The sequence below is a fragment of the Selaginella moellendorffii genome, unplaced genomic scaffold (genome assembly GCF_000143415.4).
Source record: "Selaginella moellendorffii unplaced genomic scaffold, v1.0 SELMOscaffold_96, whole genome shotgun sequence".
Lineage (NCBI taxonomy): Eukaryota > Viridiplantae > Streptophyta > Lycopodiopsida > Selaginellales > Selaginellaceae > Selaginella > Selaginella moellendorffii.
This window is the reverse complement of record NW_003314357.1, coordinates 267,853-286,512: the sequence shown is the minus strand read 5'-3', so window position 1 is coordinate 286,512 and position 18,660 is coordinate 267,853. Positions and strand designations below refer to the sequence as shown.

Here is an 18,660-nt window from a genome sequence, read left to right as displayed (position 1 = left end):
GATCAAGGCTGAGGCCAAGTCTAAAGTCGAGTCTAAAATCGAGTCTAAGACCGAGTCTGAATACTAATACAGGTCATGGGGTGAAAGCCCAAAGCATATGTCTACCTCGGAGGGGGCCTGCAATGGGTTCCAAAAGTATAGTAAGTGACATAATGAGATTTAGAAACCAATCTTAAAGGAATTCTTTAGTGGTGCTTCTAAATGAACTTGAAGTTGAGACTGGGGCTAAGGGCCTTAAGTGAGAGTGAGCATGGACTTAGGTGGTGCTAAAAAACCCACCCAAGAAAATGTTCAAAAGCAACTCCCACTCTTGAAAGGGAAATTGATTACGATGCTCCTAACTCAAGTGAAATAGTGCCCCACTTGAGTATTATATAATTCATTAGTCCTCAGTCCTTCTTAAGTGCTTGGGCCTTCCTTTTGGGATGGAAGTGGGGGAGTCAAGTCACCCATACCTGGCTGTCAGACTACAGTGTCTTCCCCCTAAAGTTCCGAAGCAAAAGATGCACCCAAAGCTTGGGATTAAAAGGTCCTATGATTAAATGTTGTTGTATCGAGGGATGTTAATAATTTGGAGGTTTAGTGTGTTTGGCTACTTGTGTTTACAGAGAGTGTAACTAAACCTTAAGTTCAGTCTAACCTAAAGAGCGGGATTGGGAGAGAATTTAGGAATCTGTGAATGGATGGTTAATATTTTGTTGCTCATGTAGTGAGTAGTTGAAACTAAGTAAAACCAAGTAAAAGTTCATAAAATAGGTGGGAATCTTGGCAAGGGAACTTAATTAAAGTTAAGGCAGTGGACCCGAGGTGTTGTAGACTAAAGGAACCCATGATAAAGAGTTCATCGGATAAAACCAAGTCTGAGATTAAGTTCGAGACTAACTTTAAGACCAAGTTCGAGACTGAGTCTAAAATTAAGTCTGAGTTCAAGATCGAGTGTGACCAAGACCAAGTCAGGGATTGAGTCCAACACCGAGTCAAAAGTCAAGTTCAAAATTGAGTCTGAATACTAATATAGTGGGGTGAAAGCCAAAGCATGTGTCTCCCAAACAGGGGGGGCGGGGGGGGGGCGGGGGGGGGGCGAGTGGTTCCAAAAGTATAGTAGGGATAGTGAAGTTTACAGACTAATCTTGAAAAAATTCTTCAGTAGTACTTTCAAACTGACTAAGGTTAAGACTGGGGTTTAGGGGTTTTAGGTGGGAGTGAGCATGGACTTGGGTGGTGCTAAAGGGGCCATCTAAAGAAGTGCTTAAAAACAACTCTCACTGCCGAAAGGGAAATCAATTACAATGCTTTTGACTCATGTGGAGTGATGTTCCATTTGAGTATCTTGTGGCTCATTAGTCCTTACACTTTCCTAAGGGTTTGGGCCTTCCTTTTAGGATGGGATTTAGTGTTTAGGGGAATGTAGTTGAACTTTAAGTTTAGTCTAACTTAGGGAGGGGGATTATGAGAGAATGTAGATAGATGGCTACACTTCATTGTTTATGTAGTGAATTGCTAAAACCAAATAAGACCAAATAAAAGCTAATATAATAGATAGGAACATTGGTAAGGGAACTTAACTAAGGCCAAGGTAATGGTAGTCAAATAGACAAGGTAAGCTGACAAATTAGAAAAATAAACTTTTGTGGATTACACAAGACAATCAAGCTAGTAATGACAATTGCTAAATTTAATTGCTCCAATAATATTGCATATTGGAAATAAACCACATCACTCATATGGGATATATGATTAGTTTTTAGTCCTCCCAATAATTTGAATTTTGAGCTATATGGCAAATACATTTATTTTACAATATGGCCATTAAATTCAATTTGTTTCTCAAATGCTTGTAAACTTTAGCTCATATAATGTTAACTATGGAGAATGAACCAAGATAGTTAAAGTATGGCTTCTAGGAATAGAAAAACTATGATAAGAATAGCAAAGTTGTCACAAAAAATTGCCCCATTATATCTCATGGAATTCCAATCGTTCCCCTGACTAAAAACTGCTGCTCTCTAGGTCAAACGCAGGCATGTGGAGAGCATGTGGGCGCCAAAAGTTTAAAACACGGATCGAACGGAGCATATTCTGCCAGTCCTGCCAGGAGTGAGCTGGCTGGCAAACGGTGGCTGGCCACTATTGGAAAAAGCGGTGGCCATTTGTACGACCAACCAATCGTTTTCCGGTGTAAAAGACAGTTGGAATGGGCGGACAGATGTAGGGCCAGGATTGACGCTGGGATTACGTATGCGGAATGTCATGGTTTTGTGGAGCATTCATTCGTTCGCACCGCATTGGCATTGGGAAACGAAGAAAAGAAGGCCGCTCTCTTTCTTGAAGCTACCTATAGGGTTAGAATGGGCGGTGGGATTGATCCATGGCGGCGGTGCGCGGGAGCTGGAGGTCAGTGTAGGTGATTTTCTTCCTTCAATCCTTGCTGCTGGATCTAGGCGCAAGAGTTTCGTCGCGAAGAAGCAAGCGAGGTTTCAGTGCTGCTAAGATTCTAGGAGCTCGTCCTCGTCGATCGTCTTCGATGGAGAGATTTAGAGCTGGGGCCATGGCGGCAGCGAGAAATCCATGGAAGAAGCTGCTCTTGCTGGTACTGCTGCTGGTATCGCTGCATTGGAGGTGCTCTGCGACGACGAATCCCGGCGACCTGGCGGTCTTACAGAGTTTTCTCCAGGGAATCGACCAGAAATCAGTGCTTACAAACTGGAAGAACAGCGATCCTTGCGGGGACCGATGGATTCACATCAAATGCACTGGCGCGGCCGTCACAGCCTTGGAGATGAACAACCTCCAGCTCGGTGGAACCGTCACTCCCGACATCAACAAGCTCAGTTCTCTGGATTCGCTCCAGCTCCAGCAGAATGGTTTCACGGGATCGCTCCCATCTCTCAGCGGATTAACGTCCCTCTCGCGAGCTTACTTTGGTGGCAATTCCTTCGACACAATCCCGGGCGATTTCTTCACTGGGCTGACAAACGTGATGGAGATTTTCCTCGAGGACAACCACGTCAATTCTACACAGGGGTGGTCGCTTCCAGCGGACATCCAACACTGTTCCAATCTACAGACGCTGTCCATCACCAACACGACCTTGGGTGGAACAATCCCAGGTTTTCTCGGTACGATGAGCAGTCTCAAGAACCTCTACCTGGCCTACAACACTCTCCGGGGTGGCATTCCGGCAACTTTTGCGGGCTCCAACTTGATAAAGTTCCAGGCGAACAACCAGCAGGGAAACGAGCCACTTACGGGATCTATCGATCCCGTTGCGAGCATGCAATCGCTGACGACGCTCTGGCTTCATGTCAACCAGTTCTCTGGAGTGATTCCTCCCGGTCTGGGCAACTTATCGTCACTGCAAGATCTCAAGCTCAACGACAATGAGTTCGTGGGAGTTGTTCCTCAGTCGCTGACGCAGCTGCCGGCTCTCAAGAATTTCACCATCAAGGGGAACATGCTCGTCGGGCCCATGCCGGAGCTTGGCTTTTCTTACGATGGCTCCACCAATGGATTCTGCCAAGCCACTCCAGGTTTGCCGTGCGATCCCCGCGTCACAGCTTTACTAGACTTTGCTGGCGCCGCCGACGCGTTTACGTCTCCGTGTATGACGACATGGAAAGGCAACGATCCCTGTAGCTGGACCGGTATAAACTGTGTCAGGGGGACCGTGACAACGATACAACTTCCGAATTGCCAGCTTAACGGCAGCATCTCCACAGCGCTGGCAAACTTGACGGGTCTCACGGCACTGGATCTCCGGAACAACCATATCTCGGGCTTGCTACCTGCAGCAATCGTTCAGATTCCGACGCTGAGAAACCTCAACCTCTTCAGGAACCGCTTGTCTGGGCCGCTGCCACCTTTCCCGAGTGGCTTGCAAGTCAATGTGGATGAAAATCCGCTGACCCCCGTGTCGCCTGCCTCAGGGAGCGGAGCCAGCCCGTCGGGTTCGTCCGGTACTCAGGCTCCAGGTTCTCCGAACGCTCCTTCTGGAGCGGAGCAAAGTACCCGAAGGAAAGTGTCACCGGCGGCGGTTGCTGTGCCAGTTGTAGGCGCTGTGGCGGCAGTGGCTGCTGCTGTCAGCGTCTTCGTGATGTGTAGAAGAAAGAGGCCTCGGTTCATGCGGGTACAGAGCTCCAGCGCGATCGTGGTGCATCCAAGGGACTCGAGCTTCGAGAGAGAAACAGTGAAGTTGCCAACGAGTGTTGCTAAGGAAGGACACAGCGGGCCGAGTGAGGTGCGGGTAGAGACTGGCAACCTGGTTATCTCCATCCATGTTCTACGCAAGGCAACAAACGGTTTCAGTGAGAACAGCATTCTAGGCAGAGGTGGCTTTGGCGTCGTCTACAAGGGGGAACTTGACGATGGAACAAAGATTGCGGTGAAGCGGATGGAGTCAGCGGTGGTGAATAACAAGGGACTTAGTGAATTCCAGGCAGAAATCCAGGTCCTCACCAAAGTCAGGCATCGCCATCTCGTGGCACTGCTCGGCTATTGCATAGATGGCAACGAGAAGCTCTTAGTGTACGAGTACATGCCACAGGGAACACTGAGCCAGCACCTCTTCGAGTTTGCAAAGCATGGCTATCATCACCTTACGTGGAAGCACCGGTTATCGATTGCGTTGGACGTGGCCAGAGGGATCGAGTACCTTCACGGGTTGGCGCACAAGAGTTTCATCCACAGGGACTTGAAGCCGTCAAATATTCTACTCGACGACACTTTGCACGCCAAAGTCGCGGATTTTGGACTGGTGAAGCTTGCACCAGAGGGAAAGGTCTCTGTGGAGACGAGGCTGGCGGGCACATTTGGCTACCTTGCGCCAGAGTATGCAGGTAAGGAATTATCAACTCTCATACTTGTCGTTGAATTTGTATTTCCTTGCAGTGACGGGGCGGGTGACTACGAAGGTGGACGTTTACAGCTTTGGAGTAATTCTGATGGAGCTTATCACCGGTCGACAAGCTTTGGACACAAGCCGCTCGGAGGAGACGATGCACTTGCCAACTTGGTTCAAGCGCATGAGAGTAAACCGGGAAACCTTCAGGAGCTCTCTGGATCCCGTCCTGGAGGTGACGGACGAAGAGTTTGAGAGCATCTGTAGCGTTGCGGAGCTCGCGGGCTATTGCACAATGCGAGAGCCGTATCAGAGGCCCGACATGAGCCATGCCGTCAACGTGTTAGCTCCAATGGTGGAGAGGTGGAAGCCGTCAATGGATTTCGATGCCGAAGAGGGTGGTATAGACCTGGGATTGAGCCTGTCGGAGGCGTTGAGGAGATGGCAAGAATCAGAGACAGGAATGGACGAGACGCGGACGAGCCTTCCAACTCGGCCTCCTGGCTTTGCGGATTCATTCTCTTCCACGGACGTGCGGTAGAAAGTCTGGTTCGCAACGACATCTATCAGCTAGAAAGAAGATATTGGATTCAACGAAAAAAATGGCAACAAAAACTGGGAAGAGATGGGAAAAGGAAGAAAGAAAGAATTGATCAACGCGGACATGGCCGGGCGGAGCTCAACTATTTGGTGACAAGCTTGTGCTGCTGCTGCTGGTGTTGGCGGACAGGATCTCGTTGACAGCGGCTGACGAGTCGAACATGTCGGGAATCCAGTCAAAGGCTCCATGATTTGCGACTTTTTTATCGTTAGAATCGTCAACATTGGAAAGATGCCAGTGAATTCCGCTGCAAGAGCTTGGAGACGATGGCCCTCCTGTCAGCTGGCTTGGGCTTGATTCGGAGTCGCTTAGAATGCTGTCATACCAGACGTCCGGATACTTTTGCTGCTGCGGAGGCTGCACGCAACAAGAACAGGCAACCGAAAAGCTCGAGTTGCTGCTCAAGTTACTGGTTCTTTGCAAGGACTCCCTGTATGCTGCTGCTGCTGGGTACAAAACAGACGAATGAAGAGAAGGGGAAGAAGAAAACGAGGAAGAAGATCCCAGCAGTAGAGGACCAGTACCGGCAGCAGCAGTGGCGGCGGCGGCATTTGGAAGCGGAAATAAAGAGCTGGTGGCAGCTTGATGAGAAAGGAATTGATTGAAGTTGGGAATTTGGAAGCGGTGGTGAGGAGGAAGGCTCATCATTCGAGGACGCATGGAACTTGGAAGAATGATCCTGGGCTTCGCAACGCTGCTACCACCAGCGCTCCCTTGTCGAGAAGACGAAGAAAATGACGGGGGTGATGGCCGGAGGTTGAGCTGAGCTCGGGAGCCGTAGAGCCGCCAGGCTGCCATGTCGTAAGCTTGAGCAGCGTCTTGAGCAGTCGCAAATGTTCCCAGCCATACCCGAGTCCGCCTCCTCGGCTCGCGGATCTCGGCTACCCATCGTCCCCAGCTCCGTTGCCGGACACCTCTGTACGTGTAAAGACCGTTCTCTGGACCGCCTTTCCCTCTGGCTCTCGCTCTCCTTCCTCCTTTCTGGGAAGAAGGACGGGCATTGGAAGTAGCAGCAGCAGCAGAGCTCACTTCCTCCGCGACTGCTGGAGGCTGGATTGGCGCTGGTGGTGGTGTTGGAGGCGGTGCTGAATTATCCATCGACGGTGGTGGTGAGCAGCGCTGTGAATTGAAATGCTTTCCAGTTCAAACTTCTATCATCCGAGCTGCTGCTCGTCCTTTCTCAAGTAAGTATCCTTCCTCTACTCTAGCACTGATCTAACTCTGCTTTGTCTATTCTTTCAGCTATAGCACTCAGCTCAAGTCCCTCAAGGACAACGGTACGAATATATAGCTAGAACTCGTCTGCTCTCTCTCTCTTCTCTGTCCCTGTCTCGTTTCCTTCCTCTTGAGTAAATGGTCTCATGTGATCTTCCTTAGTTGTTTTCCAGTATGGGAAGTGAAGAAGATCTACAGATTCTCGGCTACCTTGGACCTCGAGCCTTGACTATTCACGCGCTGGCTGGCTGTTTGGTCACAGGCGTTGAGGTATAGTAGCACAGACTCACGCTCTCCAGCCAGGCTCAAAGTTCTGCCTTTCTTTTCCTGCCTCTGGGAGAGCAAAGAGATCGTCCAGTCCAGATTCTCACGGAGCAGCAGCAGCAGCAGCAAAACCAATCCAATTCACGAGCGACGAGATCGAAGACAACGAGACGAGAGCGCGTGAAGCATCGCTCGAGAGAAAGAAAATAATAGAGGAGAGAATTATTTGGTTTCGTGACCCATGAATGAATGAATGGCGTACGGACACGTGTCGTACCGATCTCTTGCTTGCTTTGCTCGCTGCATTCCCAACAACACAACATGGTTGTGTGACCCAAAATAGAAACTCTCTCCGGCCACATTGTATTCCAAAATAGTATCAGCACATAAAAGTTATTAAACTCTCCCATTGTTTTTGTGGTGTGGACATTACGTAAGTGTAGTATGTCCTTGTTTGTAGAAGGAAAAGAGAGAGTGGCAAATTAGCAGTGCCTCTAGCGATCGCCATCCAAAACCAAACTGGCCCGGCGAAACACCCGAGACGAGGAACAAAGAAATGGTGGTATAGTTTTTAAAGCTTTTTTAACTTCATGGAAGGGGACATTGGAAGCGAGGAAACGAGATACGCAATTCAAGTCCAAATCCAGCTGCGCTGGTCACAGGCCGCCAGCCTTGTTACTTGGGACACACCACAACAACCATGATAATCTGTGCCAAACTTTCTCCCACGGTCAACGGGAGTCAGCGGTGGTCAAACACTCTTTGACTCGACCGCTTCCTCGCGAGCTAGAGGCGGTGCTGCTGGAGCCACTCTCTCTCGGACATCGGTCGCAGGAACCCGTGCTTCTTCTCGTTTGCGATGGAGGTGGAAGGGCCACCATAGTTGTGACCAGGATAGACTCTACAAGGAAGCAGCGAGCCATGGAGATATATGTCAATGGAAACAACGCTACCTCGTGGAATCGGGCAAGGATGCAAGTTTCTTCTGTAAGCTTGTGTACATGGCCTCAACACTGCAATCTGGAAGATCCAATCTCCCGCAGCTACGTTTTTTTTGTTGTTTTTTGAGCGTCATCTATCACATAGAAGAGTCGATTTAGAGTACCTGGAAATGAAGAGAGTATCGCCGGAAATAAGGATGTCCTCAGCCGGAGCTCTGGACAGCATTGCTTTATCAAAACCGGAGAAAGAAGAGGTGAGTGACACGCACCGGTTGATACGAATGCACTGGCTTCCCGGAGTGTGACCCGGTGTGTGTATGAACTCCAGTTTCACGCTTCCCACCATCACAGTGCTCAAATCCTGAAAAGAATTGGAAATAGACACTCAAAGCACGACGATCACCACTTACATCCAACTCGACTATAGACTGCGCGGGCACCTCGTTCTTGGTCTTGATTGTTCCAGCGTCATGCTTGTTGACATAAATCTATAAGACACAAGAAAATGGAAAAGGAAAAGTTAGAACCAACACAAGAAATACAATGGCTGTACCGGGAGATTATCTTCGACTGCCAGTTGACGCACTCCCGGCAGCTTGATCATAAGTCGATCGAAAGGAGGCGGAGGGGGGCCTCCAGTATGATCAAAGTGATAATGAGTAGCTACAGCACCGACCTTTAGCGAGAGAAAGAAGTTCTTTTAGAATGATCTCCCAAAATAAAATTCACTTACAAGTTTTATGTGTTCCGCATCTGCGAAGGCTTTGATTCCCTAGTGGAACTCCAATAAAACAAGATTTTTTCCACGCATGTAAGGACTTACTTTGACGTCCCATGCCGGATCGACCACTACAGCCTCGCGAGTTTTCGCATCGCCAACCAAATAGACGTAGTTTTGCATCTGAGCTCCAGCGTTGAAAATCTGAAGTAAACATCTCATTGTGGCGAGCTATACTTTGAGCAGCAAAAAATAAGCCTCACTCACCTGCGTTTCTATTATATTCCCGGGGTTTAGACAGAAATCTCTTCCCGCTAGAAGCTAGAAAAAAAGTGGTCTTGTATCAGTCAAAAGAAATAAGTAAACTCCAGCGAAAAATCATACCTGTCGAAAGTAGAAGTTCCCATTTACAGCTTCACGCGTGAGACGGAGTTTTCTACCGATGGTTTCATCTGCTGGAGACTGCAAGCTACACAGATAAAGATAAAACGAAAAACTCGAAAGCAACAAGGAAAAGAGAGCGAGATCGTACCAGTTGAGCTGCTTGTGCATATGCTTCCTCCGCACGGGCGTAATCCCGCATCGCAAAGTAAACTTCCCCGCATCGAAAGTGAGCCTACATGAAAAGAGGAAAGAAAAAAAACTTTCATCACATTTTCTCCAAGGATTCGAAGAACCGCTTACTTTGCTCCATTTGCTGTTTGCATGCACGGATTTAATTGCTTCATCCAAGGCCTAGTTGGATTGCAAATGATCGCATTTAAAGTTATGATTGATCGCTTCAATACCTCGATCAGTTGCCCCAGCTTGAGGTGCGCAAACGAGCAGTTGCTGTGCAAGGCCGCCAGATCATCCGCTCTCGCTGGATCCGCCACGGCAATCGCGATCGCCTGCTTGTAGTGATCTAGAGCTTGGGCGAAATCGCCCGCCTTGACCGCCTCGTTCCCCTTGCCTTTAGCCTCCTCCATCTCCGTGACCTAAACACTGTTGACTATCATTGACTAGTGCCAAATTTGATTTGCTTGTACTACATATTCTAAAATTGTTGCCATGCTACATAAATGTGACAAATAGGCTGCAATGGATGGCGCCACAATCAAGCTTAAGGTGCTCAGAGTTTTATTGAAGCAGATGGATAGTATTGCATACCAGGAATATAACCTGATGAAAAGACAAGATCAAATGTCAAAACTGGTGTTGACCTAATTAAAAGGTTTGTAAAAAGAGTCAGGCCTCAAATTTGTACCCTGAAGAGCCCTGCAAAGGCATGTTTATCTTGCATTTGAGGATTAGTTTCTAATTTGCCATTACTTGAAGGGTAGGGTTTGCCACGTGGCATACATTTTGAGGACAAATTCAAAATATTTTAGCCCTATCAAAGCATATTATCTTATTAATATGCTTGGCTGAAATGGAAACAAATAAAAAAATGTTGATCACGAATCATTGTCAAAGTTTACATAGAAAGAAATCTTATTAAACCAATAGATGGGGAAAAATGTAAAAGACTTTGCCAACAAAAAATGGATTAATGGTTTTCAGAGATGATATTTCCATGATAGATATATATTATAATTTGATGGAACTGTGAAAAATCATCTTCTTGAAATTTTTAAACACTTGTTTGTGCTAAACATGGATTTTCTTGTCAAAATCAACTAAAAACTACTTCAAGATGCTCTCTACTTTAGATAATTTTATGTTCTTCTATTTAAATGGTGATGATGACTACAATAAGATTAACTAGGGGCATGTTAATGATAAATGGCATCAAAAAGAGAGAGAAGGATTTTGTGTGATTGAACTAGTTGTATTAGAAGCATTTTTTATATATAAATATCTATATATTAGGAAGTATAAGTTAAATTTTTATCTTGCAAAATAAAGGACAATTGTAATATTCACCTTTCCTATTGCAAGGCAAAAGAAATTGCCTTGTAAAATGTAACACTTAACTACCTTCCAAATTTAAAGCTTGCAAAGAGTCTGATGTAGTTAGGCCAACTTTATCCATGGTAGACATCTTTGGGTAACACACACTTTGGGAATGATTAAATCCAAAACTTGTAATGAGCAATAAGTTGCCTAACCTGTCACAAGGCTTATTGCAAGAGTATGGCTTCAATTTAGTTTATGGCTAATCTTGAGCCTTCAAAGATATTTCCAGCTTGTAGCACAAGGCTATGATTAAGAAGAAACTCAAAAACACAAGTGAAGTACCAATTATGTTTTTTTTTGTTTCAATAAAAAATACCAAACTTATATCTTCTTGGTTGGAAAATATTTCATAACAATATATGCAAAAACAGATATTTATTGATTAAATGCAGTATAATATAACATTATGAAACTTTAATCAATATAACACTTAAGCATATATATTTTGATTGAAATTACTTGATCTTAATAATTATTCTCTAAGACTATTTTTCTTGAAAGTGCATCAAATGTTTAGTGTCCCTTAAGAACCAATAACATCATACCCACTAAAAACTAGGTGGGGCTATCTTTATGGTGCTTATATCTTTTAACATTTACTATAGAGAATGAAGATTAACACTATTACATGATGCAAATATAAAGTGCTCAAACTTAAGATGAAGAAGTGGTTCATACTTTTAATCTTAAATTTTTATCATACTCATCTATCATAACCTAAACTTTTTATTTCCAGAAGTTAAACCATTGTTTACTTGGATAATTTCATCACCAAATGTCCATTATATAAAGAAGAGGATTTCCACTTTGATCACTTTTAAAGAAATTAATACCTTTTATAGAACCTATATTTAATCCAAAATCACTACGTAGTACTGGAAAAAGTCATAGTCAATCCTTATATCTAAAAATACAACTCAAATCTCTGCACAAATGTAAATATGATCTAATACAATAAGAATAAATATTTCCAAACTTATTGGTAGAATAATATAATAGGATATCCATTATAATTCTTTAGCTAATCCAAATTCAAGCTTATATTACCTAGTTTACAATAGCACTTTATGCTTCTTAATACAATTATTCTTAAAGCACATATTTTAATAAAATTTTGAAGTAGTTAATGCAAGTTAGTGCTGGCACAATACTCGAGCTAAATTGCCATGGACACATATCAAGTTTAGAGTTTAGTTAAATTTCATCCTAATCAGTATAATGGTTTTTATTCAAGTATTACTTTAGAGGTAAGGAATTTGATACCCTTAAAATCTTATAATACTCTAAATCACAAAAAGGTTTTATTTTATTTTATATAGAGTTTTTATGAGAAAGATTAGCTGCTACAATCCTTCAGTTTGTGCTTATGTTTGATAACAATAGATGGTTTTGGTGTTAGAAAAACGATATGCAATAAATATTAGTTTTAGGAGGATATGTGTCAAAGAAGAGTTTGCTGATAGCCAAGTTATGAGAAAATCTAGTATATACTACTTGTGATGTAACAATTAACACAAGGTGTGAGTTTATTGTTATGGAAAAAAAATTACTGTGACAAGGACTTTGGCTTTTCTTTAGTGACTTCCAAAACAAATTCTAATTTAGAGACAATTGCAAGATATAACATATTTTTTGCCAGCATTTTGTAGTTCATATTTATGGATTACTTTCATGGTGAGAGAAAATTTAACTATATTTATTAATGTTAAATAGATTATATATGGGGAAATTGATGGGTACTATCTTCATGAGACTCCTAGTTTGTGACTAATGCTGGTGATGGTAGTGATGGTGGCCACAATTATGAATAAAGTCATGGACGAGGAAGAGGAGGTTATGGTTGTGGTTCATAATGATACTCATTAATAATGAGCTAGATTTTTATATTGAATAAAATTGATAGTAGTGTATAGTATTTTAGACCATATTTGTTAAGAAATAAATCATAACCATCAAACATTAAAAACTCTGAATCGATCATATAAAAATAATATCCCTAAAGTACCATTTATTTATCTGACAAAACACATCTTGCATCTTTAATAACGAATGTGTTTTATATGTCTAAGTTGTTAAGGCACTTATTATCTTTCTAAAGAATATCCATCTTTGCTGTCTGTTTCATTGGAATATATATATATCTTTACCCCTTCGCAAGCTCTAAATTTTGGATAATATAGTTAAAATAATTTAGATATTGAACTAATACCTCTTTTGTACACTTATTTGGATTTACCAAAAATACAAATAAGCATTTAGATGGATATCCCACAATATTATACCAATGAGATTGGCCTAATTATAACATAAAATAATATTAAGGAGTTTATAAATTTATATACTTATCATGAGAATGAATTTTTTTCTTATATACATTTTTTTCATTTCAAATTCATTAATATTTGTATTGTCACCACCTCCTACTCCAGCTACTGACCCTAGTGTGGTTTATATTAGAAATCCCTTTGTTCTTAATGTAAATATATTCAGGCGCACTTTAAGGCATACTTTATTGTATATTTACTCAAGGTTTCAAGATGGCCAAACATATCCCCCATCATTACAAACTTTGATCATCATCTTTCGTAGATCAAGGATTAGGATGACTGTAAATTTATATATTTTAGCTCCTGGAGTCACTGGTCCAGAGAGTCTTGTATCATATACTTGCACAACTGATCCAACAAGCCCATTTGGTTATCAAGGTCCTGAAATTAGAATAATTTTTGAAAGAATTGTAACCTCTATTGTTGACTATGCTGCATCAGACCCTCATCGTATATCTTTTTGTGCAGAAATTCGAGTTGTATTTTTAAATCTTATGATTGATTATACCTTCTCTGCAATGCTTCCTCATGATTTATTAATGCATATCAATTCTACTGATAAACCAATATCTATAATTCCAATAAAAAAAGTAATTCCTTTGCAAATAAAGGATGTCTATAGTGAAAATTGTTGGGCATTTTCAACTGTACTTGTTGGGCAAAATGCTGATATTGTTGGCTCAACTATTGATATTAATAATAGTATAACTTCAGGAAATAGAAAATTTAAACTAACCTTAGATAGTAATTGCAAGCTAGTGCTATATAGAATTGGGTATAACTCTATCCTTTGGACTAGTAAACATAACTTTAAACCTGTTCAAAATTGTTATGCACATTTGCAAAAGGATGGTAATTTTGTGATTAAAGAAGATAATACATATCTGCAACCTAAAGATGATAATAGCAAATTTATTTATTGGGCTAGTAATATTTATTGCAAACCACAACCTTCATGTGAGATCACAACAACACTAGTTATTACAAACTATGGTAATGTTATTATTTATTGGAAAGGAAGAGTCTTTTGGAAAGCTCTTTAAATTACTAAATTAAAAATTGTTAACTTGAATAAATTTTTTATTAGAAAATTAAATATTATGAAACTCATTTAAAACACTTCTAAGACTTTCATCATTAAACAGTAAAGAATGCCATATGGGTTATAGCCTACTCTATACCCTTCTGACCCAATTCAATTACAAGTCATTCATTTTTTTTGTCACGACTTCCACTATGTCCTCCTTTATTTTCTTCATCTCTACTTGGATATCCACTGTAGTTGGCATTGGATTTGGAATTACATTTGTTAAAGCTTGCCATTGTCACTGTTGTTGGTAGCTATAGTCCATCATCCCAAGACTTGTTCTAAATACTCCAGAAGACTATTGTCTAGTAGGCATTGGTTGCTACAGCATACTTGCAGGACCTCTTATCATAGAACTCATCATTCCATTGCTGAAAGCTCCTAATCTAGGATTACTATAGTGGCATCTCATCTTGAGCTACACTTGCTCCCATGTTCTTACAAGACAAATTGCATCGGCCAAAGTTTGTGGATTATAGTATGAGACATGAAAGTTAACTGCATGAGGCAAGCCATTTATGTAGTACTGTGCTTGCTCCTCTTCTGTTAGTTGTGGTTGCTTCTTGAGAATCAATCCCTTGAACCTTAATGTATAGTTTTGTAAACTCTCACCCAACAAAAGTTGGAAATGACTCAAATCACTTATGAGTCACTGTGAAAAGCCTATTGGCTAAAAGGTAGCTAAAAAGGATGCCCTCAACACTTGCTTCCCTGGTAGTCACCAAAAGATGTCACTCCTCGCGATGACACTCCAACGAAGTGGAGAATCATTGCTGCCTAGTCTCGTCCCTAGCCTCTTCGGCAACCTCTGCTACAACCTTTGCCAACATCCTAACCCAAGGCTGCTTACAGGTCGGACAACTCACATAGATTGGTTGATCTTGAGCGATTCTTGTTATGATGCGCTCCTCAAACAACTGTAGTTGCTACTACATTGCCAACCTCCGCTCCACGCGCTTCAAGGCTGTCAGATGAGGCATCCTTCCAAGAACCTTCTCTTTTATTTCACTCCCCTCACTTCTACACACATGCTATGCCCGGAAATTGGCTGTTTGCCCTCTCGTCAACCTCTGGCACCAAAGGTAACACCCTGTTTCCAGCCAAATATTCCCTTATTCCCCCACTATAACCAAAAAAAGAAGGAAAAACTCCTGACTTTAACTCTTATTCTTGAGCTGGCTTTGGCCCTTGACAATAGGCTCAAGGGGTGGAATGTTAGTAGTGCTAGAGGCCAACAATTGTAGCACAATGACAGTTATACAACATTTTTGTTTTATTACATTCTTTTATTCAGTTTCTCTATGTTGATTCTATTACATAAGCTTAGGTGTAATCAAAATGTTTTGCCCAAACATCATAAAACAAAGAAGAGTGAAGTAGAACTATATTAAAGTTTTTTTTTCTCACTCCTTTTTATAAATCAACAGATAAGTTATGCTAACATATTTCATTGATAGGCATAATTTCTACACATTCGGTAGGAAACCATTGAGTCTAACATAGAGTTTCATTAGAGAGAAAAAAAATTTATTCACCATAAAATTGAAATGCAAATGTGAACACTATGGCTAAGCAGAAAAGAAGTCCCATGACACTAGCCACCACCATGCCCCCTCATAAAGCTGCTATGGCCAAGTAAAGCTAATGTAAACCATACCATTATCTATATTGAAATCATGGACAACAACTCTATCTTTATTAAAAACTATATTATGTTCCAACCTTAGAATAATGCTTAAAATAATTATATGTTATCTATATTAAAAACAATATTGTGTTTCACATATAATGTGCCATAACATTATCTATATTAGAAATCAGATTGTGTCCTAGTTTTAAAATTGTGCTTGAGATAATCATATGTTATCTACATTAAAGACCATATTGTGTTCCAATTTTGTATTACATATATCATCAACTAGATTATATTCTATTTTTAAAATATAAAGAGAAAAAATATTTTTTCTACATTAAAAAACACATTAATTTATAGTTTTAGAATAAAAATCATATGTTATCTACAGACTGATTTATAGTTGCATAATAGGATTCATAGAATCAAATGTTATGTATATTGATAACTTGATTCAGTTCCAGTTTCATAACTATACTTTGGAGAGAATTATGTCAGAACACATATATGTATACTATAGTAATTATAAGACTTTGATCCCAAATCAATGTACTCTTGCAAGGGAATCTTGCAACCTCACATGGTTGAAACAGAATATTCACCTATTTCATTTTATTCAATTTTTGTGAGAGTTATGTGAAAAACCATATAGAAAAATAAAAAACCATATATGTCATATTGACGGGTGTGCTGTGGACAAAGCAAAAAGTCCACAATGTCATGCACACCCATGCATCCTGCACCATTACAAGATACACACATGTACACTCATAGTTCTCCTTGCTGAAGGTCTTCTACAGCTCAATCTGACAAGTCACAAAAACCAATTATGTTTTCAATTGTCTCCTTGTCATAGAATTGAGAAACAAAAGATTTGCTTAAGACATTGAGAAGTAATGCAAAGAGTCACAACTTTCCTAAAACCTCAATCCTCATCCAGGGACTTATGAACTGGAAAAATATATCTGGCTTCTCAAGGAAAGTTTTGAGTGATGCCCTGACTTGTCCTAATGAGCACATGACATCAGGGAACCTAGAGTCCAAATCAAAGAGATATCTGATTCTTGGAGGGCTTCTGATCTGTCTACAGCTTTCTCTATTTGAAACAAGAAGCCAAAGTCTCCTCCTAAGACTGAATCTAATGCTGCTCTTTTCACCATATGGTGGACGCTTTGGCCTAAAGATAAGGTTCTCAAGAGCCTTATCAGCCACAACACTAACCATCACTGACTTCTTGAAAGCATCATCCATGGAAGGATGCTTGAGAAACCTATGCACTATGTCCTACTATATCTTGACCCTCTAATGGGTACTCCAATTGTAACCTTCTCCATGGCAGCCAGAGACAATGCTTCAACCACACACTTTTTTCATTTAACACTTTTGCTAGTGGAAGTGGCATTGAGTTTTCCTTGAAGCTTATTTGTCAACAACTTTTGACTTTCTTGAAGGGAACTGACTTTGATGTATTGCAATGTGGCCACATGATCGTGAGCTTACCCAGCAGCCCCTGTGACGCTATGGGATGTAGATGCAAGCTTGAGTCAGTGCACGCTTATTGAAAGTTCCAGCCAATTATGATGTTTGAGATTGAGAGCTTCGGGCCTCTCCAGAGTCAAGCATGTTAGTGTGTGCATCATTAGCAGATTGCTAAGTTGAAGAGGCCAGTCGACTGACTGAGTATACTAGAGGTGGTGTGGCCGCTCGAGTGCCAAGTATAAACGGTGTACTTATCACTTGATTGTGTGCAAAGCAGGTGAAGGCTGAACTGATATGGTTGCCGCTCATTTCCAACTTCATCTGACCATAGGTGTGCGCTGAATCAGGAGTGTTGTTAAGGTCAGTGGGTAGCTCACGGTGGAAACCCGTGCGAGGATTGCAGACGGCCACATCTGGCACGTAGTCGTTTATGTCACCTCCATGAATGCCACACATGGGGCCGCAGGAGCATGAGGCCATAGGAACGTAGCCCACGGCAATAACCTGTTTGTCACCACTTCTACCAGGTCCACCTAAGAAACAAGTATCCTTTCTAAAGGTGGTGAAGCTCCTGCTGCAATGATTAAATGAAGCTGAAGAAGATGAAGGGGAGGCATAATTATAGCGAGGGAGCCCTAAATTTTGAGAGCATCCGCATTTACCTGATAAACCCTAAAGCTTTGGAACTTACGATACAAGATTTCCATCCTCAACAAGGCGCTGTGGTGCGACCGCGAGGTCTTCGCCACCGGAGGTGAGATCAATGTAGCAAAGTTTCGGATGCCAGTGTTGCTCCTGGTGGAAGGCACTGAGAAGATTGATCTTCCACTCTCGCCCCTAGATCTCGACAAGATCAAGTCCGTGTGCCAGCAAGCTCCATACGGCCTTGGCAGATCAATCCCGAGAGCTCTACGAGGCTGGCGGCCACTTCAAGTTCCACAGGGACGCGGAGAAGGAAGATGGCATGTTTACGACGATGATCTTGCGACTTCCAACGAGCACGGGACACAGCGGCAGGGCTCTTGCGGTCCGCCAGGGATGGCAGTGCTCCGAGTTTGATTTCTCGGACGGGAGCTCCAGCCACTACTTCTCGACGATCTTCTTTTGCGACTGCGAGCACCAGCTCAAGGAGGTGACGAGCGGGTCGAGGTTGTGCCTGGTTTTTAGCCTGGTGAGAAACAACGTGGAGTTTATACACGTCCCGTCGTTCGTCTCGGCTCTTCCCCAAGTGAGAGCTCTCTTCCAGCAATGGGCTGCTGGCACTGGTGGTGATCAAGCAGATCAAGCAGAAGGTGATGATATAGATGATGATAACAAGGACGATTATATGAAAGATGATGATGACGAAGACCATCAAGACGTCAGCAAGAGTGACAGGAAGGGTCGTAAGCTCCTGGCGATTCCTTTGGCTCACAAGTACTCGAAGACAAGCCTCTCTTTTGCAGGGCTAAAGGCCACCACAACCGCGTGGTGGCCGCTCTCGTGAGAGCTTGCGAGTTTCTGGAGCTCCATCTCTGCATGATGGCGATGGTTGTGGTGGTGGAAAGAGTGGATCTTCGTCCAAGCTCCAGCAGTGTTTGGAAAGAGGGAGGACGATCCATTGCCAGTGGTTATGACATG

General features: G+C 42.4%; 3 protein-coding genes across 4 annotated transcripts; 1 reads left to right on the top strand and 2 right to left on the bottom strand.

The window, feature by feature from the left end:
* The first annotated feature begins 2,220 nt into the window (after positions 1–2,220).
* Positions 2,221–5,735, top strand: LOC9650438 (receptor protein kinase TMK1). Its single transcript, XM_024663054.1, has 2 exons — positions 2,221–4,835; positions 4,888–5,735. Exons 1-2 carry the CDS (start codon positions 2,525–2,527, stop codon positions 5,376–5,378), a joined length of 2,802 nt encoding a protein of 933 aa, XP_024518822.1. The 5' UTR covers positions 2,221–2,524; the 3' UTR covers positions 5,379–5,735.
* LOC9650437 (ethylene-responsive transcription factor ABI4) lies at positions 5,493–6,619 on the bottom strand. Its single transcript, XM_024663055.1, has one exon. The coding sequence runs from the start codon at positions 6,534–6,536 to the stop codon at positions 5,517–5,519; it is 1,020 nt and encodes a 339-aa protein (XP_024518823.1). The 5' UTR covers positions 6,537–6,619; the 3' UTR covers positions 5,493–5,516.
* An 844-nt stretch (positions 6,620–7,463) lies between these two features.
* On the bottom strand, positions 7,464–9,553 carry LOC9650436 (probable polyketide biosynthesis zinc-dependent hydrolase PksB). Of its 2 annotated transcripts, XM_002989256.2 has the most exons (13): positions 9,365–9,553; positions 9,261–9,311; positions 9,109–9,192; positions 8,961–9,038; positions 8,844–8,897; positions 8,682–8,780; positions 8,592–8,630; positions 8,412–8,534; positions 8,269–8,346; positions 8,128–8,219; positions 8,023–8,073; positions 7,871–7,960; positions 7,464–7,818 (listed from the first exon to the last, which is right to left on the bottom strand). In XM_002989256.2, exons 1-13 carry the CDS (start codon positions 9,542–9,544, stop codon positions 7,704–7,706), a joined length of 1,134 nt encoding a protein of 377 aa, XP_002989302.1. In that variant the 5' UTR covers positions 9,545–9,553; the 3' UTR covers positions 7,464–7,703. The 2 variants fall into 2 exon arrangements, with proteins under 2 accessions (XP_002989302.1, XP_024518824.1); XM_024663056.1 differs by lacking the exon at positions 9,365–9,553 and having other exon boundaries at positions 8,961–9,045; positions 9,261–9,283.
* Positions 9,554–18,660: the final 9,107 nt, after the last annotated feature.

Coding starts and splice junctions, on each gene's coding strand:
- LOC9650436 (XM_002989256.2), bottom strand. CDS start 9,544: ATGGAGGAGGCTAAAGGCAAGGGGAACGAGGCGGTCAAGGCGGGCGAT. Junction 8,898..8,960: donor GGAACTTCTACTTTCGACAG/GTATGATTTTTC, acceptor CTTTTTTTCTAG/CTTCTAGCGGGAAGAGATTT. Junction 8,535..8,591: donor ATGCGGAACACATAAAACTT/GTAAGTGAATTT, acceptor CTCTCGCTAAAG/GTCGGTGCTGTAGCTACTCA.
- LOC9650438 (XM_024663054.1), top strand. CDS start 2,525: ATGGAGAGATTTAGAGCTGGGGCCATGGCGGCAGCGAGAAATCCATGG. Junction 4,836..4,887: donor CCTTGCGCCAGAGTATGCAG/GTAAGGAATTAT, acceptor ATTTCCTTGCAG/TGACGGGGCGGGTGACTACG.
- LOC9650437 (XM_024663055.1), bottom strand. CDS start 6,536: ATGGATAATTCAGCACCGCCTCCAACACCACCACCAGCGCCAATCCAG.